A 24,035-nucleotide genomic window follows, 5' to 3' on the forward strand; every position below is an offset into this window, starting at 1 on the left:
AGTACCAGGCCCAAACAGCTGGCAGCTTGCTAGCATGGCACCCTGCACACACTGGGGCCTCATTCCAGCTGGAGCCTGCACACACGCTGAGAACCCTTACAGCGCTCATGGAGAGCGCCTACACATGCAAGCTGGCTTGTCAAAAAACAGTGCAGCACAACGAAACGCATCACTTGCCTTTTTGAGAAGGCTCCTCCTCCAGGAGCTGTGGTTTCCTCCTTCTGAGATGTACTGTAAATCGAACTGATTGGTGTTGGACTTTTGCACACAGGGCTCTTCCTTGTTGGGCTCAAACCTGCCGAGCCATGGTCAAACGGACTCTGATGAGAGCCTGCCTGAAAGGAGGTGCTGCTGCTTTGTAAAGCAGAGCTCATCGGTGATGGGTTGGACAGTGGAGGGCTCGATTTTTGCAATGGACTTGGCCGAGGAGAACGACGCCTCACCACAACCGACTGGAGAGGGCTTTTTAATGCAGGACTGCGCTCCCTTGGACTAAGTTCAGACACAGAAGCTCTTGATGCTGAACTTGTACCATAGGTGGTCATATCTTGCCATGGTTTTGATCCCTCAGATGCCTTGACGTCTTGAGCCACTGCTCCTGAAAATGGCTGCTCCTTAGACTCGTCACCTTGATTATCCCCTGCAGCCTGAGATGCCCGGGCATCCTTGGAAGATGACTTTTTCTCCTTTCCAGATTTACGCTTGGAAGACTCAACTCGGCTATGATTTGAGGAAGATCGGGAAGAGGAAGACCTCCTTGACCGATCAGAAGATGACTTATCAGAATTTCTAGAATGACTTCTAGACCTTGGTGAAGGAGACCTTCTCTTGGGTGAACGAGAGCGTGACCTCCCTCTACGAGGGCTATACGCTTGGCGATAATTTTGCCAGTTTGACCTGTAATTCCCATATCCTCCTCGGTTATACTGGCCCCATGGATAAAACCCTCGATTTCGGCCACGAAAATAATACGGTCTCCTGTATCCTCTATTATGACCTCTGAAATCCCGGTTCTGATAGACTCTCGGATGATTCCTTTCTCTGTTATGAGATGGAGAATATGATCTTGAACGGGACCTAGAACTGATAAAAGAAAAAAATTACACGAATATTTTAAAGTTTACTTTTCTGTCACAAGTTTTTATTCGAAACCTTATAAAAAAGAATTTGAAAAAATAACTTCTAAGCTTTTGAAAGTAATTTCTTTGTTCTACCCTCATCCAATTGAGATATTACACTTTGCCCTCAATAAATTGCAGTAGAAATAACTTGTATCTGTGATGCTGCCAAACAAGTATTTGACTTTGGATCACTGCAGAGACCAGGATGAGTACACATTGTTGTTCATTTTTCTAGGATGAACATGGCTGCTATCCAGCTTCAGAAAAAGTGACATATCTCAAACTTCCAGCCCTTTATAACTCAAGGCTATACCTCATCTTAGATCTCCTCCACAAAGTATTTCTTCATGCATGTCATGCTACCATTATTTGAACAGATCCAAAATCTTCCTGTTGTGTCCCTCAGCTATCTCATGTGCTTTTGAAATTCTGATAATCAAGATGAAACGCCACTTCTTTGCCAGGTGAGTTAAATTGCCACACCTCAACATGAGAAGAGCAGTACTGGAGCAAACGGCACACTGCTCTACAGTTTTAAGTTTCAAAAGGTGCACCCCTTGCCACAATTCAGAAGCTGGAGCTCCAAACAAGCAGGACAGCAGAGGGATGCGCTCGCTCTCCAGCCTAGCGCCACGAGATGGCACTGTTCAGTGTCCCTCTGCTCGCCTCTACGTCATGCAAGAGCATTCATAAAGGACAGAACTGAATCCAAGACAAGTACGAAGCCTGTAAGAATACAGATTTAAGTGGCAAAACATTAACGGCTAATTGTTCCAATAGTCTCTTCCACTAAATTTTTGGAGCTGCAGTTGTGTAACTGTTTAGAAGCCCCACTGTAGGCTCAGGATTAAATACCAGCTTTACAGTTTCACAGCCGTTGGAAAAACACAAACTTCTGCTGAAAGTCTGAGATTTTAGCAACTTCGCATCAGTAAAACAGAGAAAGCATCCAAACTAATAAGTTTAAATAGAAAAGACATTTTTTCCAAATGGAGTTTTAGTAACTAATATTCATTGAAATCATTCCCACAGTCCCTTCTTACATTAGAAGAGAGACGGTCAGCTCTAAAACTCTCACTGGTCATACTCAATAGACATGTACTACTTTTACAGATTGGCAATACGCAACTCACTGCTGCCCCCTCTCTGCTCACACCCCAAACCCCCATAAATGTAAAGGAATACAACGCTGCCGTTAGAATTCCTGCAAGATTAGCATACACCCGTAGTTCTGTTTTTATTTTTTCCACCTATCAAATACATTGCAGTTTAGCAGGAAACAGTTTACTCATACTATAGTCATTGCTAGCAAACAGTTTAATGACAATTTTAACATATGCTTCATCCTTTACTTCAAACAACCAAAAAACCTATGCAATTTATCTGAGACACTTCCTCATTCGAACAACGACGAGAAGGAAAAGCACAGAGGCAGACGGCAAGAACCAATTATAACAAGCCCTAGTCAAAAGCACTAAGAACACATATGCTCCCATTTTCAAACAACTGCTGCATTTGTGATCAATTACCAGCAAGGGACCTGTTGTACACCACTTCCAAAATCTGTTCCATCATTTTAGAGAGGCTTGCAGCAGGAAAATTTCACTCCAAAAGTTGCAGAGATTACTTACATGAAATCTTTTTAGAAAAATACAGTAAACATTATGCAAAAGAAACACCACAAGTAATAATTCTCCCAACTAGCCAGCCCCTGTAGCTAGCCAGCTAATACACACTGCTTCAGTTCTAAAGCACCTACCATTTTACAATAGGTAAAAATGAAAAATAAAGTCACAAAGAAAGCAAGAAATACTAGGCTGACTCCAACATGGCAATACAACTTAGAACAAACAGTTAACCTACCAAACAAAGAGTAAAACAGTTTTTGTGGTGTATGCTGAAGTACACAATAATGGACTTTTATGCCAAGATACCACGAGACCTACCTCAGAGAATATCCTAATGCCATGCAAGATGACTTGCCTGTACTAACCCTCTCCATTTTGACTCTATTTTTAAAAAAGGAGTTATTTACAAAGCACAAGTAGATTCAGCAACAGCACAGAGGAAACAATCATGTCTGCACAGCGTGCCTTTGTTTTCAACTGTCAAAGTTGCTTCATAGCTAGGCAGATATTCCCAAATGACCGCATATCTTCCAGCATTCCAGCCTCCTTCTGCAAAGAACTGTTTGACTCAAGTCTCCGCCTCTAATTTAGTTTTGTCATGTCCTTCTCTCTCCAACTGTACATTTATTAGAGTCTCTGCATTTTAAAAAATCTCTTTAATTGTTAACAGTTGCATGTGTTTACAGCCTAATGATTTCAGAATGTGTTATTAATTTAAGATTAGTGAAAAAGCAGCTGAACATCATTATACCCAATCCAACTGGAATGTCTTTGCCAGATACAAAATGCTTAGCCAAAAGAAAAGGAAAAAACAGATATCCTGATATCCAAGGAAGAGATGAACGTTTAACTGGCCTGACCAGAAGCAATTCAGGGAGGTAAGAACAACTATTATGCACATTAATGACTTCTCAAAATTAACTGCAGTGAAATGAACTTTATCTACTTTATCCATCCGGAATTATAATTTCTGTTAACTGATTGCTGTATATTGAGGAGAGGGGCAGGGAAACAACAACAAAAACTGCCCCTACCTTTCGTAGCAGTATCTTCAACTGACATTAAAACTCGTTCGAATTCATTTTTAGGAAGAGGAGGAAAGCATGCAACGTCTGCAAAGGCCCCTCAAGTCTGGGATCAATTAAATTAAAAGCTTAAAAAACCCCAAAGATGTTTAACAAAACAAAGGAGCATGTTTTGCTATGGACCTTCCCAACTCTTCTTCCCCACTCTATGGAACACGCACTGAAACTCTCTCACAGCAGTAAAGCAAATGTCTGATCAAAAGCATTTCAAATCTCAAAATAATCTCAGGTCAGGATAAAAAGCTATGATTTTTTGTACTTTGTCCTGCTTTGGCAATTTCGAACACCATCATTAACCATGAGTACTTTTAATATAGGAAACTGGATCTCAGAGACTGTGCGTACTTAGCATTAGGAAAAGCACAATAGGCTATCCCATTACATACAGCAGCAATTAAGAACTGCAGAAGAACATGGGAAAAAACCCACATGCATTTTGACACGGGCTTCTGTTAATACCTTTGAGGAAAAACAAAGTACAGAGGTCTTCTCTAAGGGCCCAGTCTAAAAAACTGTAACAAGTCCACTGTGGACTGTATCTCTGACAAATGAGCTATACTAACAAAAACACCTTCTGATTTAACTGTAGAGTATCTGTTAGTACTGATATTAGGGGAAAAAGACCTGCACAGAAAAAGAAAATTATTGTTCACCAAAAACATGCTACAGAGACCAGATTAAGGGCTCAAAAGAAGTATTTTGACAATGCTGAGAAACAGTCACAATTCAAAACAATCCAAGTTGGCAGGAAACAACCTAAGACACAGGACACTATCTGTCCTAGAATCTAATCAAAGTCTTTCCCTGGAAAAGAATTAAGCGACAAACCATCTGAACAGGACAGAGAGGAAAAACGCAGTTACACCCTTTGGCTTCAGAGCTGCATGCACTTACCTAAGTCTGCGTTTTCTTGACCGTGAGACAGAACGAGAACGGGAACGAGATTTGGAGAAGGAGCGTGAGCGTGATCTTGATCCAGACCTCGACCGGGAAGAACGGGATCCAGATTTTGATTTGTTAGTTTTAGACATCTTTGCAAGCACCTGTCAGTTGTACCTGAAGGAAACAGGGAAATAAAAGTATTTGAAAAATGAAGTCATGTGGCAGATTTGAGAGAACAGGCAACATCTGGCAACCTGACAACTACAGAGTGACATGAAGCTTGATAAGACTGGAAATATGAATGTTTGAAGTGGCTGCCTAATAACAGATGAATGATGTTGGGCTCGGAATAGAAGGTTTATTTCAGTCTAAGGAGGAAATCTGCAAAAAGAATAAAAGGCTTTCAACCCAAAGTAATTACAAATTTGAGCGCTACAGTTGAAAGCAGCAAGTTAATGCAAAACACAGGAACAGGCAGAGGCCATGCTGCTAGCTTAAGCAAGAATACCTTTAAAGAGACAAACCATTTCCTTTCAGTCACATCACTATCAATGCAGCCCGCTGTCACTGATTTAAAGAAATGAAGAAATAAAAAGGCTTACTGTTAAAGAAAAACACCCCCCAAAGTCTTCTCTAAATTTTCAGAAGGAATCATGAACAAAAATGATAATCCAAGATACATGAATATACACCTATTTGCACAGATCTGCTTCGCTATGAACGCTCAGGTTAAATCCTGGACGTACGTGTCCTGTCTGCTTGTGCAGTTTATGCAGTTGCTATGATCAATTACAAGCGTGTAACATCGAGTGAGGAGTTCTGTTGCAGCCAAAATAATTCAGACGTCCTTCCAAATAGTCACAGAGACAGAAGAGATTATGTTGTAGCATTAAAGGACTCTAAATAGCTATAATTATGAATTACCTGCGCTATTTTCAGGCATGTATCCAGGTAAAGGTTAAAGTGTCCCTTAAAAGATGTTTCAGGGAATACAGTTTGACCACATAATTGTTTCAGTTACACCCTACCTGATCTGTTCTCTTGTAAACATCAACTTTGTATCAATGAGCAAGATTTTCGAAAGGATTTTCATCATTTCTTATCTCCATGGAAAGGTAATTAACTTAGGAGGGGTGAGTGTCATATTGTTCACGTTTGAAGGTTGGTGCAAATTTTGATAAAATTCAAGACGCTGTGTTTCTTTCAGCTGGTCAGATCTTCCTGTCAGTATCCACAAAAGTCAAATGCGTAACACACAGTTTTGCAGCTTCCAAAGGGACCTTCACAAACTTTCCCCTTCGTGCTACCAAAACAACCTCCTTTTGTGACTGCCCTTCCACGAAGGGCTGTGGAAGCAAACCCAGCACGCCAGAGATGGGTCGGCAAAGCTCTAGTGCTTTTTCTGTCCAGCCGTTACAGTGCTTCTCAACTGTAGTAATAGTTGACCTATTTAATCACTGTATCCAGCCATAAACAAAATTCCTTACAATTTAAAACTTGATCATGCTGCAAAATATGCTCCACCTTTTGAATCCCCATTGGTTCCAGTATAGTTCTTCAGCTTAAATGGAAAACGCTTTGGCCCCAGACCTGGCGAGGAGGAAGGGGACTCCACTCTCTTGCTCCTCAGTTAAATTCCCAGTCTCCTTTATTTCCATTCCTAGAAACTGGAGGTTTCGATAATGGGCTGGAAAAGGGACTAAGGGCTAGTTTGAGTTAAGTGTTTGGATTGTTGAATATTCCACATTAGCAGATGGTATCAAGATTTGAACTCTGCAATTCCAGAGGTAGCTGACAAAGTTGAGAAGAAAACCTGCTCTCTTTAAACAATACATAGATTTCATTCACAACATCAGAAGCGATTTATTTAGCATTTCACAGAATTATTTAGGAATTTCTACAAGAAATTACATTTTGTCCCCTCAAAGTTAGTAAAATATTGCGTATCTCTCACGTTACTTACAGAAGCTTAAAATACACAAGAGCCACAAAGGATCATATAGTAAAAATCTAATCAATGTTTTTAACATATACAGCAGTCCACAAATGCCTGTGTTTTTGAGACCCCTTAATCTGCTCTATTTAAGTGAGCAGAAGTCCTTGGCCTCTGTTGCCCTACGAGAGAATAAAATAAACACTGTGCAAGTACATGAGATCATGGAGTCCCTGAGAAAACTGAGCATCAATAATTGTTGTGATGGTCCAGAGATCACATACTGCAAGATATTTTAATTATTTATTTCGATGGCTAAAAAGCATCTCAAATCATGAAATGAACAAAGAGGCATTTTGACAACAAACTGCAAAACCTGAGCATCTGCGAAACAATGTTCATTGCCCACATTCTAGAAGAGGGAAAAAACTAAGATCGCTCTAGGAATTAGGAAAACGATTGTAAAGACAAAATCTGCATTAACTGAGTATTGCATAAAAGTTATCAACAAACTTTTGTTGATAGCAAAAGTGACTAATGAATAAGAGCCAGAAAGAAAAAAGGAAGTGTATTAGTACACCTTTAACCTTTTTTTCACCTACTGATTAAAAATAGAGACATTTAGGTATATAAGCACAACCAATCAAGTACTTCTGCTGCTGTATCCATTTTAAGCAAATTCCAGTGTACTGACTTGCAATGTCTTCACTTTCAGTCGCTCTCCAAAGCCAAAATACATATATGGTTACCAGATACTCCAACTACTGCCAGGGCACTTTCAGGAACAGCACAACGCCCATCACAGGAGCAACTGCTGGGAAAGTGGGTCGTTCTTCATCACGAGAGCCAGTACTTTCCAGAAATGGGAAGTTGGCTTTTATTTTTAAAATCATGTTACATATTCCCATTCTTCCCTTTCACTAAAGATGCTGTTTCAATTCAACTGAAGTGTTTTAATATATTCCACACTAGAAAGTGGGGGGGGGGAGAGGGGGGAGATTTTAATGTTTCCTGTTTTATTAGGAAAAAATAAATCGCACCAGGGATGAAGATCAAAAAGCTCTACCGCTGAAGAAGCGAAGACATTCTCATGCATGGTCATTCTTCAGGCAAAGAATGTGTGAAAGGACCATTTATAAATATTTCCTTTTAGTTTACTAAATACACCTGTTGAAACAGCAACATTTCCTAGTCTGTTGGCCAAAACAATCAAAAGTTTAGCACAGTAAACCAAAACATGGAAGAGAAGCAGAAGAAACAAATGGTAATAGGAACTACTAGAAGATATAGGAAGATGATCTAAATTGCCTCTCAGAATCAGAGAGCTGCTCCCAACTGAATCCTGAGGGGCTTTGATACAATAAAACCAGAAAAAAAGCTACATTCTGAACAGAGATTACAAATACCTCCCATGAACTGTGTAATTTCAGGATAGCTCTCTACTAAATAACAACCCTGTAGTTCAAGAACAAACTACACTTCAACTTATTATCATCTGTAAGTTATCTTTATTTACACTGAACATAGTGCTTGAAATATTTTAATAGACTAATATAATTAAAACAGCTTTCACCACAGCTCTTCTCTGTTGCACCTCTTCTGAAATAAATAATTTTCCAAGAAAAAGCACACGGGTAGAGCTGACTGACCGAGCTGAGTAAGTGTGGCAGTAACTCTCAGTAAGTCCCGAGAAGGTCCCAAAATAGATTTTAAAAGTATCACTTGCTTTGAGCCGTTTAAGAGTCTTTGTATTTTACTTTGATCCACAGTACTTACTAGCCAAACATTAGTTTGGTATGTGTGATGTGTGCCAAAAGCACTCTTGTCTCAGAAAGTTTTTTTTAATCTTTGTCAATATTTTTAAAGTTGATTCATTCCTAACATGTGAGGTAACTCCTACTAGAATAGAAACCGAGTTGCTATGCTCTATCAGCACTCAAAAGGTTAAACAAACTAAATATTGGAGTCATTTCAGCTCCCCTATGTTAACACTGCAGTTGTAAACTTATTGCAATATACATTTAGTTGTTCTAAGAGTTAATGACTGACTCAGATGAAATGTGTTCAGCTGGTGAGGTGGGTTGACCCTGGCTGGACGCCAGGTGCCACCAAGCCGCTCTATCACTCCCCTCCTCAGCAGGACAGGGGTGGGGGGAGAAAATAAGATTAAAACAAACAAACAAAACTTGTGGGTCAAGATAAAGGCAGTTTAATATAGCAAAAGAAAAGGCTGCGCGCAGAAGCAAAGGAAAACAAAAGATTTATTCTCCACTTTCCATCAGCAGGTGATGCCCAGCCACTTCCCGAGAAGCAGGGCTTCAGCATGCACAGCAGTTGTTCCAGAAGACAAACATAAATAACAAATGCCCCCCTTCCTCCTCCTTTCTCTGAGCTTTTATTGCTGAGCGGACATCATATGGTATGGAATAGCCCTTTGGTCAGTTTGGGTAAGCTGTCCTGGCTATGTCCCCTCCCAAGATCTTGCCCACCTCCAGCCTACTGGTGAGGAGGGGAAATGTGGGAGAGAGAGCCTTGATGCTGTGCGAGCACTGCTCAGCAGCAGCCAAAATACTGGAGTGTTATCAACACCTTTCTAGCTACCAATACAAAGCACAGCACTACGAGGGCTGCTATGGGGAAAATTAACTCCATCTCAGCCAGATCCAATACAGCTGGTAAGCAAAAAAACTGTTCTGAAAGAATCTATTCTTGTAAAACATCTTAAGGATCACTCTGATTTTAAAGAGGCACCTGTAAATGAAGCAAAGGCAAACTGTGAAAGCAGCGGTGGCTGCTCACTTACCTTACTGTTTATATTTTTCCACTGAACATGATGCTGTGCCCCCAAAGCGCACACACGCATACAGCCTCAGACCTCACAGGGGGATGCTGCTTTTCAAAACACTGGAAGGTAAAACGTGTCTGGTCCTGAGTGGGGACTGCAGTAGAAGCATTTACACAGTGCTATGGAGATTTGTCGTTAGCAATCTGCTCTGCCAGAGGTTTCTTTCCTGCTCACAGCTACAGAATTGCGTTCCCATGACACTGGCTCCACCTATACCTTGAAAGGGACACGGTTGACCCCTGCTGCCTGATCCAGGTCTCATCCCCAGCAGAGATGAGCGTGACTGCACGCATCTGGAGGGTATGTGCTCCTGGAAACACTGCCAGGAATTTTCAAAATTGTTTTTTGGTTTGTCTTTTCTGAAGACCCAACTGTAAGCTGTCCAGCATATCTTCCCAAGTAGTATAGACTCACAAAAATATCAGCACTGATCCTGAGTGTGCAGAGTTTAAAAGTTCTGGTAAGGTATTACCCTATTGGAAAACAGACACTTCACAGCCTGTTTAGGTGCCATAAAATTACATGGTATAACGTACCTCATAATTCAACACATACCAAGTCTGAAGAAACAATTTGTATTTCAAATTAGTTTGCTAAATTCAGTCATACCACACAGATTTAAAATTGTTTTCTCCAAGCCAGATCTGAAATCACTGAAGTTGGTCAGTGAAAGAAATAGTCAATCCAACAGCTAGCTGTTTAGTCTGCTTAAAGTACATTGCCAATGCAAATTATTAAGCATTATAATTTTTTTTTTATTCTTATTCTAAGAAATGTGTACATTTCTGCAGAAAACATGAAAATCTGCAAACTCCCATGTGCTGTGAGCACCACCAACTCAAAGGTGTAAAGTTCAGTCTTGTTTGAAAATGAGCAACCGCCAAAGCTTCAATGAACAGTAAGACTCAAACTGGCAAACATCTCTTACTGGAGTGAACTGTTTTGAATCCTTCTTCCATAGTTTATGGAAAGTAAAGGCAGAGGGTTTGCTCGAGTTGTAAAAGCCTTTGATAGCAATCAGTGAATTTGATTTCTCACAGGGGAACATTGCCACATTACTTATATCCCCTTCTTGGCATCAAAGATTTCCCACCCTGACCCCAAAGGCATACACCTGGAACTCTTCAAACCTGTTTCTTGTGAAGGAAAGCAGGCAACACAGGCTGATCAGTTCCGCATGTAGTTTTAGTAATATTTATACATGCCACTTCATTCGGGAAGTTCTCGGGCTGCTTTAAGATAACTTTTTTTTTGCCACTGTACCAACAGTGCCATTCAGAAAGGGAAAACTCTCACAAAGAAGGCTAACGCAGTAGAGAATGAGTTCTGGTCAAGAACTACAAGACTTTTGTCTTTACAAACTGTTGTGAATCTTTAACATCTACAAAGAAAAAGCAATAAATGCCTGGCTTGTAAGAATCTTATCCAAATAGGACCCATACTGTGAACTGTAGGCAACTCAAGTCATCTACCAATTGAAAGCAAAGGCCAGAGTCAACCCTCTTTGATGCTTAATGGTAACCTTTGTGGCCGGTATTCTGCAGAGATCCATTTCTACTTCTTTAAGAAGTAGAACAAAAACTAACACAGATGTTTCTGACTGAGGATATTTCTGTTGATGCGCAGTTTGACTAATTACTACCTTAGCAACAAGGCCCATGTAGAAAGTTCCCATCCTGCCAATACAATGAATTGTTCATCTACATTCTAAACTTAATCTCTTTCATGACAGAGGTTACAAATGTTCTGTTTTACAATACTTTTAATCCAGACCAATTCTGTGACCCCATTCATATGAGCCCTACTCACAAATAAGGAGGGTTTTGAGATGGAGAACCAACAGCCTGGAAACCTCTCACTCTCAAAATAAGTGTTTCCTAAAATTTGGAGGCTGTTTCAAGAAGCAAAGTTTGTCTTGTCCATTTCTAAATCCTCATGGCAATCCATCATACCACTCAAATAAGTGAAAACAATGGAAGAGCAAATGCTTCTACTATGCCACCACAATGGACTTTGCCCAGAAGACAAAGTTTTGTCATGAAACAGTGTCAGGAAAGTTAATGTTTTACATGTTCTAAGCCCCTTGGCAGAACTCAAAAGAACAGCTCAACTCTGCTCCACAGCAATGGAAAAAAGTCAAGAGTCAAGAGTCTCTTACTGCAGTATACTTCCACTAGCTACCAAAGCTTCAGAATTTAATTATTCAGAATAGTTAAGGAGAACTTTTACGGCCCCTGATTGAAATCACTGCAACACTTCAGCAAAAGAACAAATGTTTGGGGGGAGGGGGCAGGGAATATGGAGGTTTAACAGTTTAAATCAGTATGACATTTAATAATCTGGCCAATTAAAGTATACAGGGGGAAGGACTCCTTTTCTCCCAAAAGCCACCAGGGTGTAAATCCAAAAAATCACTCAACGCAGCATTAAAAAAAAAAGTAGGTACTACTTCTTCCAGGACAATCAAGATTATTTCACAAAATTGTTCTATTTTACCCTTATATTTACCAGCTATTTGGAAAGACAAGCCAAATCTTTCCAAGATACGAGGCTGAGTTTTTTCTTCAAAACCTGTACAGTCCTTTTTGCACAGCAACATTAACAATGAAAAAAGAATTCAATTGATACAGTTTAACCTGCAGTATGCGCAGGATAAAAGGGATACAAGAAGGTATATTCCAAATCCCAAGACAGGCAGTTTTACCACTTTTGAAGATTTTCTTTTCTATTGTGTGCCTACCTGCTCGAGCAGGTTCACAGCTTGCACCCTTCAACAATCAGGTTTCACTGTCTCAGCTTAGTCAATTACGAAATCAGGAAGCAAGCCTGAAATGAGAAGAAAATGCATTGAAGCATCTTTGTACGTACATTGTCGTACTTACTGCCACCAATGATCAACAGGAGCCTAGCTTACTTAAGCTATCATCCAGTGCTGTACCCAAAACGTTCATCACGTCTTAAGTATTTCAACAGAGAGCATACGTTGCAGAAGCTCATCGCCCACTTCACCATGAATTCTTTCATGTACTTTTATGAAGAACGTAGTTTCTGGAATGTTTATTCAAGCTTTCAGAATTGTAAGTCTACTTATTCCTTCCTTCCTCCACCTCCCCTGCCCCCATCCCATCTCCTGTTACATACATACTAATCGCTGTCATTACATCGGTACAGCCGTATTGAAGTAATTTCTCTCAGCTCATTTGTATGGTCTTACTGGACTCAGGACTAAGTATTTTCCTGTATCGTTAAAGAGAATCCACAAGCCAAGAGAAACAACTGTTTTCCTGACAAATTCATCAATCAGCGTATCGCCATCTTCAAAGGGTGCCACCAGTCCACTGTGAGCTGTTTTGACAGGTCTACAATTACATTCCAGTATCCTTCCATGCACTGCTAGAGGGGTGTAAGTTTTAAAAAAGAGAACAACAGTAAACACAACCTCATAAATTACTCCATGTTACTAAACCCCTGATCTAACAGCAGGAATGTAATTTACTCTGTGTTCAACCATAAAATAAACTTGCTTAAAGCTATTCATTTCTTCTGTTTACTTCATTGAAAAAAGGTTTGAAGAGTATACTTTCTCTGAAATGGCAATTAAGTCCTATTCTCACCCAAAAGGGAAGGTTGTATTGCAAGGTTTAGTGTTTTCTAAATCATGCTTACCAATCTTTGAAAAAAGCCAAGTAAAGAACATCACACCACAGACTTTTTTTTTTTATTTTTACTGTTGTCATGTCCATCCATCTAAATGTCCATGAAAGACAGAAATCTTGCCTTTTACCTCACAAAGATCTTTGACATTCAGCCTTTCACAGTGGCTACCAGAAAAAAAAAATTGCCATAACCATTTTTTCTTGCTTTGTTATAAAACACTTGGGTTTTGTTTGGTTTTTTGCCTATTCCTCAAACACCAACGTTACCACAAACTTTTGGTACAATCCGCTGCACACAGGTGTTACCTAGATAAAAAGCTGGCTGAATTATCTTTTGTAGAAGAATACTGTTTTCATATTTAGAGCACTACTACAAAAAAATGAAGCAAGACAACACACAACAAGCAAGAACAGCTAACCTTTCTTCCAGATATGGAAAGGAAAGTAGGAAACGTGCTCAACACTCTCTGCTGAAGCAGAAATCATAGTCCAGGAGTTTCGTATTGCAGAACACTGTAAAGAACATTTCTATATGCCAAGACATGGGTCAAATGTAGAACATTTCTAGTTTTCACAATGCCTTTTTCCAGGAATTTGTTTCCTATTTCCAACTGGCCTGTATTACTTATGACTGTCTCTTTCCATCTTCCACTCCTTTTTTTGAAGTCTTTCAAGCGGTACTCATCATTATTTCAGACCTTTCACAGATGTTAAAGCAGAACAGAACCACCACAGCCCTGTACAGAAAAGCCATCTAACAAAATGTTACAGCTGAAATAACTCCATCTCAAGCATGTCATCGAGGATTGCTATACCACGTAGCACCACAATTTGCCAGCTTAGAGAGAAAAACACAGCAGATATGTCCCTACCAAAAGAAGCAGTTTATTTGTCTTCATATCTGTCTATAATACACTGAGCATAAACACTAAGAATATTTGGAAACAAGTGAAATGGCTTATGTACATACCTTAGAAGTGTGCACAGTGCTGCCAAACTCGTTACAGTAGTTTCAGTTTATTACACAGTGTTTACAAAACATTAACTTGAAAATACTAGTATTTTCTAAAAACATTTGTAGAAAGCTCTATATAATTGCGGTCGGAAAACAAAAATTTACTTGTTCCTTTCTGGCCAGCATTTAATGAAACTGTTACGGTTTCTTTTCCTGCAAAACCCAAAGCAAACAAGATAGCACCTCATTAGAGAAAACATTCCTGCTTGGGCATCTTGTCATCCATTTAATGTTTGCTAGCACAAACATTCAGTTTGGGAGAAACAGCTGAACTGCTACTGTATTTGCTCACAACAGCCTTCATTATCAGAGAAGGAAGAAGGGAAAAAAAAAAAAAGAAGAAAAAAAAAAAATCATTCTCCTTCAGCCAGCTCTAGAATTCATAATCCTGAGCTCCAGAAGCCGAAAAAGATTAGTTAATTCTAAAAAAAAAAAAAAACAACCTACAAAATGTCTTACAAAAGTGTACTCTATATAATAAGGCAACAGCAATCACTACAAAAATACACTTACAAAAAAAAGTCACAGAACTACATAGCAAAAAAACAGTTTCATTTCCCACAAAACAAGCTTTTTAACATTTGGATAAGATACCTGAAAGGCTTACATCAATATAAACTGTGGCAGCCTTTGTCCAAGAAACTGCCTCTTTACAACTTAAAACCCCAGATGATAAAAATTATTTATTGCTGATTGACCCTATATCCCAACTCTACAAAGATATCAAAGACATTGGAAAATGCTGACATGAACAGAAATGTCAGCATTGTGTTCTTTTTGAAAGCACTGAAAATAAGAAATCAGCTACTTATAAACTTAAACAGTATTAATCACCTAAATCTGGGCCTAACAGAGGCAGAAAATCTGATCAAGCAATTAAAAATCCAGGCCTATACATGATCTTGTCATTCACAACCCTGTAAAAATCACCATTTCTGTGCATTTTAATTCACCTGCCTCCCAGAGAAGCAGAGGTGGTAAGTGGCATCTGTAGATATGTCAGAAGACTTAGGTAAGAATACCGCTGTTAAGAACTGCCAAGTATTAGTTAAGGCACAATGACAAAATAAAATAGGAAATAAAAAGTGTTAAATAAAACACAACAGTAACTAACAACTGTCAGCATCTTTTAAAATTAATTTCAGTATGATCTTGTTTCAATTTAACTATCTACCTACAGAATAAGAGTTGTACTATGTCCAATACCAAATTGCTACTTGACCACCAAATAACACCGATATGAACAAACTGGTTAAATAAGCCAAACATGAGCTACGGGACTAATGTAAAAACACATGTAGAACTGTAATAAATTTGGTCCTTAGTACTTCCTCTTGCACTCAGGCTCAATACACTTAGTAGAAGCATCCTGACACCAGTGTCAAATCAGAGCAATCTTTGTTTACTAGATACATACCTGGCAAAGAATAGAAAAGCTATTCTTTTTTTTTCTGCAGCAAGTGCCCCAAAAGGGTATTTTTCATACTGCGCATTAATTCCCTGGAAGGATCTGCAGTCCAAGCAGCACTTTGCACTTGCACCTGTTGAGGCTGCTGCGGGGATCGCAGCGCACTGGCAGAGGGACACAGCCAGAGAACACCCCGAAACCCGCCTCCCTTCAACCCAAACATGGTTCGCACGAACACCTGCTCTTCCCTTGCAGCTCCCAGATCTACGTTTTACCAAAGAGCAAATCAAAATAATGACCGTAGCAGTCTATCACAAATTCCTACATTAGATTAAAAGTTGAAAATAATATTCCTAAATCAGTGAAGTTTGACAACCATCAATATACTGAACTAAAGTTCCTGTTCTAAAAGAGCAGCCCAGAAGCATGACAGATCAACCTTGCTATGCATGACAGCTATGTAAAAATCTATTTCCCAGCAAGCTTTGTACTGCAGCTGCACAAGATTTTGCTGTGAACTTACTTGAAGTGGAAAAAAAATTGCAGCTATCTACATGTCAGAGCACACTGGAAGTGCCAGCAGTAACGTACAGAGTACAGAAAGCACACACTGGCCTTGCTAGTTCAGAAATCAAAGTCTAATAATCTCACTTTCTACTTGATTCTTCCTTTTCAAGCTAAGGTTTGGTCTTGCACCAAAAATTAAGTACGCTCTTGATATCAACAGAACACTTAAGGGGAAGAAAAAAGAACCACCTGCATAGCTCCCACTGCCAGCCTGGTGGACTGCAAATTAAAATGCTATTTCTAATCATCCAGTTCAAATTTCATTAGGGTAACAAAAAGCAGAACAATTCCTCTTTCTAGATCAGGTATCCAGTGTACGTTTTCAAGAGATTAACGACACAAGTTAAACTAAAGCCTACAACTACACCTACCAACCTCCTCAACAAAAATTTTCCTGGACAACATTGCTAAAAACAAAACCAACAAAAAACCCAAACCAAAACAGTGTGTTCTACTTTAACACATGCCAAACACGCTTGGGGGAAAAAAAAAAGTTCAGATTATTCTGCCATGGCAAGAGAAGCACTAGTTTGTCAACAGCAGTTCCAATTTCTCTCTAGTCTATATACTTTCAAAACTAAGATTTTCCTCCAAGCATGTTTGGGTTTTCACACAATTAAACTAATCCCTCAAGAAGTTTAATATCGAGCTCCAGCCCTTGTTTCAGATAATTAGAAGCAGGTTCTACAGAATGCTTGGAAGACTATTTACAGCTTCTTCCGAAAAGGACTGATTCTGCAGATTGCAGTGCTGAACAACCCTTTCCAAATAATTTGACCAGCTATAAATACCAATTGGTGACTTTAATTCTTACACTAGTTACTTGGCTAAAAACTATTTAATATATCTTTGAACTTAAAAAGTCTTATGTTGTTATTCAAACAGTTTGGTGACAGGGAGCTCAAAGAAAACAAATCCAAGGAAAAGCCGATTAGAAATCGGGATGTTTTTGTTACAAAAGTCAGGCAGCTGGATTTTCTGTTAAACACAGAAGAAAAACATCCACAATTAAAAAAAAAAAAAAGGGAAAACCTATTTCATCAGCTTTTTGCTTCCAAACTTACACAACCTAGGAACAGGCAAGTAGAAAAATCAGATCTTTCTCAAAACTAATGGCTTCCTCACAGTGCAGCCCTACTATTTTGAGCAGTTTTTGGATGTGAACTGAACCTTGTCAAAACTGTTTGGGGTCTGTGAATCCTTGTGCCTGTAGTTTCAGAACCCCCAAGAGAAGCAAGAACTGGTCCAATTTACTTTACATAAGAAAACTATTCACAAATCAGTTAACCAAAAGAATTCAAATGTGCATAATTGAAGTTATCGTGCTACTTCCCCATGCAGCAATGTAAGAATGAAATGTGACCTCCAGTGAAGTTTTCAACCCTCTCAGGTCACTGCAGTCTGCAAACCAGCAGACTCTGCACACTAGTATTTCCTTCATTAGAGTGACCATAATGCACTTACAAAAATGTGGAAGTTATGCTTCCAAAGAAACAGCAAGTAATGTAAAAAACAATTGAATCTGGGGCTCTTCAGAATATCTTCTGAAATACACAGTACAGTTATAGCCAAAATTGAATCTGTCCTAAAGGATTACTACTCTTCACACATTTAACCTATGAACAAGCTCCAGCAACTTTCATTTATAAGCTGCAAAAAGCAAAACCATTCACATATTTATTTGCAAGCCAGCGCTTGATTTATCTCTACCTTAAATTGAATCTCATTACCGCAGGGGAAAACAAGGAAAAGGATTTCCATGACTTGGTATAACATTAAAAGTTCTTTTAAAAAAAATTAAATCATGGAGTTAGTGTAAGCACAAGCCATCAGAACAGGCTACCCCTACACTCTGCTAGGCTACGAAACAGAGGTAAATGCTTGTCCACAGAAATCTTGTATGTATGGAATAAGCTTATTCAAACAGTTTTCAGTGCTGTGTTTACATACCTTGTATAAGTCTCCCATCAATTATGTTTCTGAATACTGCTTTATTAGAAGCGATTGAATTCTCACCTAAGTAAAAAAGGGAAAATCAAATTTAAACCCACCAACATACTGGCAAATCCTCACATTTTACAAGCATAGGAAAGGATTCTGATTTTAGCCTGGCACCATTTCCCAGTAAAAAAAGGCTGCCAGAATTACTTAATCTAAGCAGATAGTGCATACACAGATCCTTAACTCAGGAAATCAATCTCATCCACAGCCCTATAGGAGCAATTAACTGTAATAATTTACACAGATGCACAAGGCCTGAAATAATCAGGTAGACAACCGCCACAAGATATCATGTGTACAGCCCTCTGTTAAGGCACAAGTTAACATCATTAATACTGAGCCTAATTCTCTTGAGAACAGAATTTCAGCTTAACACCCCCCACGCCCCCCAAGCCACCACCTTTTGTGCTCTCAGAACAGAGAAACCTGTGGGGTTACTTGCCAAGCTTTCCTTTCTTCCTTTCACTCAACCAAAGGTAAAAGAGAAATGCAGGCAGCAGCAGGGAGGACATACACTGGCTAGCTGTGCAAGCTACAGCACCCCTCGCATTACGGCAGGGGCTTTTTTGGGTTTTGTACAGCTACCTTACGCTGTAAATCACGACAGGCTAAAAATGGCCGGGTGACAAATTTGGAGATGAAATTATGAGCAGTCCATTTGCTCTTGTGTCAAAGGAGTAGTAGCTATGAGCAGGGCTTTGCAAAGAGGCCTCATTCTCATATAACAGGGGAGAAATGTAGGAAGTATTTTCATGTGTGATAGGAAAAAAGGGCATTGACAGAAAACTCTTCCTTGGGTAGGAAATGACACCCCCCCAGGACGCAGCACTCCAGCATTCCCGCAGCGAGGCTGGGTGTCATCTTTGTGTGCCATTTTTTTTTTTTTTAATGGATGCGACAGCTTCCGGTTACCATGGAGTGAAACAGCACAAACACAATTCTCAGCTGGCATGAAATGTAATCCCATGATTTTACTATTCATAGCTCTGACGTGATAAAGCTAAATTAAGCAGGAACTCTTAACTTTCTCAAACCTAATAGCAGTGACTACCTCCATCATTTAGCCTCTGCTAATGCTCTGTTTCACTGTGAAGAGGGGAAGGTATTTTCCTTTGTGGTAAGAGAGACTCCAGACCTACAAACCCAGCCTGTCATCCAGAAACAAAATGGCACCTACTTGTTCCCAGGCACCACTTCGGCATGACTCCAGCAGGAACAGAGGAGACAAGATGAGCTCTTGTGCTAAATCTAACACCTTCTCCTCATCTTGGGGCCCATTACAGAAACCCACAAAGCAGTTTTAAGCCATGCTCCCAGGCTTGCCCAGCAGTAAGTGTTTGCTGACCAACAGTCTACCAGTACAGGAACAGTGGTCAGTTCAAAGCACAGAAATAAGAGATACACTAAGCACACGCTAAGCCAGCACAACCCCAATGCCTACCGTTAGCTGTTTATACAGCCTTGCAGGGCTACCTTGCACAAGCTTTGCAGAGAGCCAGAACTCCTTTTGCAATTAACAACACTATTCCTCTCTCTTTCAATGCCCGTGGCCTAAACTACACAGCTAAATATACAGCAGGAATCCTGCCACACAGAGGAACTCTCTGTACCATCGTAATTCAGAGGAAACCATACAACCCAAAAACCACGTTATTGTATTGGCACATGCAGCCATTAAACACAGCTCAGTATATTGTAAACTCTTCCAGATATGGAAAAAAGTTCAAGGGCTATGTAGCTGCTTAAACAATTAACAAGTTCCGACACGGCAAACTGTCATTTTGCAAAGACAAGGCCAAGTGAGCTGGAAAAAAAAAAAAAAATCAAGCTTCTGGCAAGACTGCACTATTCTTTTAGGGAGCTAGTGATAAAACTACAAAGGGAATACCACAGTCTTACAATGAAAAGCATCTTCAGGCTTAACCAGTCCAGCTCAGTACTTCCTAGGTCTCTCAAAGCAAGATTTCTTTTACAGTAGAGAAAGTGGGAGCAAGTTAAGAAAAAAAAATTACATCTGCTGACTTGCATGGATTGTCACCTGTTTTATATCCTGGTGTTTTATACCTGTAATGTTTTTGTTTTCTAACAGCAACAACCATCTTAGAAGGTGTTCACCAGCTTTTCTGCAGCATGTCCATCTCAAACACCTCACCCGTGAATCCACAAGGCACAGGCCTGGCTTGACCCGAGTGACTATTTTCTTAAATAGTTTACAAAGCTTCCTGGTTTAAATAAACTGGGGAAACCAGCAGAGAGCTAAATTGTAGTATCATAACCCTAATAGCAGAACACCCATTTAATTTACAATACACATCCCAAAACCTTACTTTTGTCGAAACAAGAGTTAGAAGTTAAGAAGTTAAGGTCAGGGGCACACGGCTGCTCTGAAATCCCAGCACACAGGAAAACCTCTTTCTGGACAGCACTTATTGAGGCACTAAGAGCAGAACTCTGTTTTCCAGAGATACAGAGCTCGCAGAGAGACATGGAATTAGCAAGGAAGGAAAAAAGCAGCAAGACACCAGAGCATAACTCAGCAGAAACACAGGCATGACTTCTGCAGACAAAGATCTACTCGCAGAACATGGGCATGGATTCATCGCAACACACACCTGCCACTGCCAACACACGTACAGACACACTGCAGGGCAGCTAGATCTGCTGCTACCCTAATGCACTTACAGCAAGCACCTCAAAAAGATAACAGGTGGACTATGCTATAGATGCCTCCTTACTGCGGCCAGGTTGTTTCTTTACAGTAAACTTGCAGGTAAAAGGTTTCACCTTTTGACCCCTGGACAAAAAAGGATGTAAAAACGCGGGCATTTGAGTTAGCAGGTGGCAAGGCCTCCCGCACCCTTGCCAGTGACAGCACGCTGCCCTGCGCCTTCCTCCTTCCCACGGGCAGGAACTGCAGCTGGAGGGGAATGGTGCAACGCTGCAGCCGTCCGTTCACACTCCAGAACTCTGCAAACCCCCTGCGCTGAGATCGTGTCATTTACAATCACACACTCTCACGTGTAATCAACACCAATTTTGGAAAGACATCTCGGGACGCTAAGGCCTATCTGCTGGAGTGCTGCCTCGGGAGCAGCATTTTTAACCGGCAATGTCAGCTTCTTAAGGACTTCAAAGATAACTCTTAAAATTGACTTCTTGTATGTGCCCCTCCCTGTTCCTGCTAAAGTAGGAACAACTCATTCACAGTAGGGAGGATCCGAAACAAAAATATATAGCAGGATACAAAGAAAATTTAGACATAATCACAAGGTCCTCTACAGAGGATCCTATGTCAGAAGAACGAGCATTTTAGACAGCCCTCTACAATAACTGCCTTATTTTATCCTCTTACCTGCTGTTAGATTGTGTAACTAATAACGCAGTTCACAAAGTCAGCCATTTCCTCACTCTGTGCTGGGCACCTGCGAAGTGCCAGAGCAAGTATATAGACAAACTGCTAAATGCTGCAGGAGAAGGCACTGTTGTGTCTAAATACTCATTTTTTCTGTCTCTACAATATACTCCCTTAAAGGCAATCTGAGAGGCTAAGCTTCAAAACATATCTTTTTAAAGGAATGGAAATCAGGTTATGCAATACAAACCCAAAGAACAGATCTCCTCTTCAGCCACAGCACTCGAGGGCAGCGTCCACACAAAAGGCACATTAAAAACACACCTAAAATGTCACATTGGCCTTATCATAAACATTGACATAACTTCCTGCCTTTGCTACTAGCAGGAAGGAATATTGCAAGAGTCCTTTGCAGAGAGTAATTGGATTATTTAATTGTCTATGCTCTTAGGAAAGAGCATCCTGAAAATGTCCATTTGCTGATGTGACCCTGCAGCCTCTTACAGACGCACTCTGTGCTGACATTACCGCAGAAGCAGCAGATAAAGGCTCTTTTCCTTCCACCCATCAGCTATAAGACAACCTACAATGTTTTTCAAAAGTTTTTAATATTGTTTATTTCAATGAACAAATCTGTTTTTATACTACAGCATCAGACACATCACTGTATACTTAAAAAACAAGAACAACTCCCCACCTCTGACAAGTCCTGAGGAAATGCTGCCGCACACACACCACCACCCACTCCACATCTACGGAGTCCTCACACACACGAGCAAACAGAAGTGAACCTGCGCCTCCCAAGGCTGCTACACGGAGTACTGCTTATTCCAAATGCATCACGTCACTTTCTGGCACATAAACACACTCAAAAAGCCATTCAGGAGGCAATTACAGTGACAATTACCTTGTGGAGACTTTGACATATATTTATAGAAACCTCAAACACATTAACCTCCCCAAAACAACAAGAGTTAGGGAAACAAGTTCTCATCAGCTGGGTGAAAATGAAGATTCAGGGCTCACACATGCCTCTGCGCCACTGCAAAGCCTATTCCACCGCATCTACCTGAGGTTCTACCAAACTTCACTTTTAAACAAGAAGATGCAGAGTGAGCAAATCCATCCTGCTGCACCGAGAAGCACACGGTGGATAGCGCTGGTGCGTGAGCCCTGCGAGAGCTACACACCATCGGGGGGTTCAACCCCAGCTCACGGGTTTACGGCTGCGGCCCGGACAAGCTGCTACCGCTGCAAGCTGCCGCTCCCCCCAGACCCAGCGCCCCCGGCCGCCTCCCTCGGGAATACAGGCAGCGCTTCCCGCGCCGTAGCGGGAACCCCGGACACAGGCCGTGATCCCGGCGAGGGCAGGAAACCTCCGGGGACAGGGCGAAGGCCCGAAGCGGGGGAGAAATCTCCGGGGACGGGGCCCAGAGTCCCGGGCGAAGGACGGGAACCTCCAGGAACGGGCTGGGCCGAGACAGGAGTATCAGTCTCCGGGGACAGGCCGGGCCGGAGCGGGACAAGGGAAGCCTCCGGGGACAGGCCCGCGCCGGCCCCAACCGGCCACGGGGACGCGAGGAGGCGGCGCGAGGCCCAGCCCGGCCCAGCCACGAGACCCCGCTCGGGCCGGGCCTCGGGAGCGCCCCGCGCCGCATTCGAGCCCCGCCCGGGGGGGCCGCGGGGCCGCGCCCGGCACGTGGCGGGGGGCGGGGGGGGCAGCGCCGCGCCGAGGCCCGGGAAGCGGGGAGGCAAGGCCCGGCCGGGGTGGGCGGCGCGGCCGCAGAGAGCCCTCGGTGCGCGGCGGGAGTGGGAAAGGGGAAGAGAAGAGAAGAGCCCGGCGGCGGAGGGCCGGGCCGGGCCGGGCCTACTCACACTCACCGGACCCCGCTCCGCCCGCGGCCTCCTCAGCAGCCAGGCGCCTCCACCTCCTCCTCACGCACTTCCGCTTCGCGCCCGCCCGCTGCCCGCCCGCGGGTGCTGCCGGGAGCCGCAGTCCGGCCCCCCGTCGCGCTCATTGGCTGGCAGCGCCAAGCGGACTACAACTCCCAGCGGGCTCGGCGCGGGTTTTACGTAATTTCCGCCTCCTACCCAGCCCGCCCCTGGCGCCACGGAGAGGGCGAGGCTTCCGGCGGGGAGGGGCGGGGCCCGGCCGGAAATGGCGGCGGGGGCGGCAGGGGCCCTCGCTGGGCGGTGGCGGTGGCGCAGGCCGCCCGCCCACCCTCCCTTCCCCCTTCTCCGGTGTGGGCCGAGCCTCCTCCCGCACCGCCCGGCTCCCCGGTGCTTCCCCCGCCCGGGAGGGGAGCGAGGGCGCAGAGCAGCCGGCGGCCCCGAGCTCCCCGCGCCTGGCGGCGGCTCCTGTTTTTTCCCACCTGCGCTGGGCCGGTTGCAGCTCCCGAGGGCCCGGCTGCCGGCCCCCGGCTCAGGCCAGGCCAGGCCAGGGAGGGTGCAGCTCTCACGCAGGGGCCTGCTGGTGTGTGGCGAGGGCAGCCAGGATGAGCCCGCCACGTCCCCGGGCGGGGAGCGGGGAGCTGACTGAGCA

At 42.3% G+C, this 24,035-nt stretch overlaps 1 protein-coding gene across 4 annotated transcripts in view; it reads right to left on the reverse strand.

The window, feature by feature from the left end:
• The window catches only part of THRAP3 (thyroid hormone receptor associated protein 3), a 34,925-nt gene extending 11,454 nt beyond the window's left edge, over positions 1-23,471 (reverse strand). For 2 of the 4 annotated variants that reach the window (XM_075173930.1, XM_075173928.1), the window contains exons 1-5: positions 23,375-23,471; positions 18,091-18,156; positions 12,235-12,320; positions 4,729-4,890; positions 178-1,083 (exon numbers count right to left, since the gene is read on the reverse strand). In XM_075173930.1, coding sequence (XP_075030031.1) covers positions 178-1,083; positions 4,729-4,865 — 1,043 coding nt within the window. In that variant the 5' untranslated portion in view covers positions 4,866-4,890; positions 12,235-12,320; positions 18,091-18,156; positions 23,375-23,471. The remainder of the gene's footprint in view (positions 1-177; positions 1,084-4,728; positions 4,891-12,234; positions 12,321-18,090; positions 18,157-23,374) is intronic. The other 2 variants (XM_075173931.1, XM_075173929.1) reach the window with 1 other exon arrangement.
• Positions 23,472-24,035: the final 564 nt, after the last annotated feature.

Source organism: Calonectris borealis, chromosome 25 (assembly GCF_964195595.1).
Source record: "Calonectris borealis chromosome 25, bCalBor7.hap1.2, whole genome shotgun sequence".
NCBI lineage: Eukaryota > Metazoa > Chordata > Aves > Procellariiformes > Procellariidae > Calonectris > Calonectris borealis.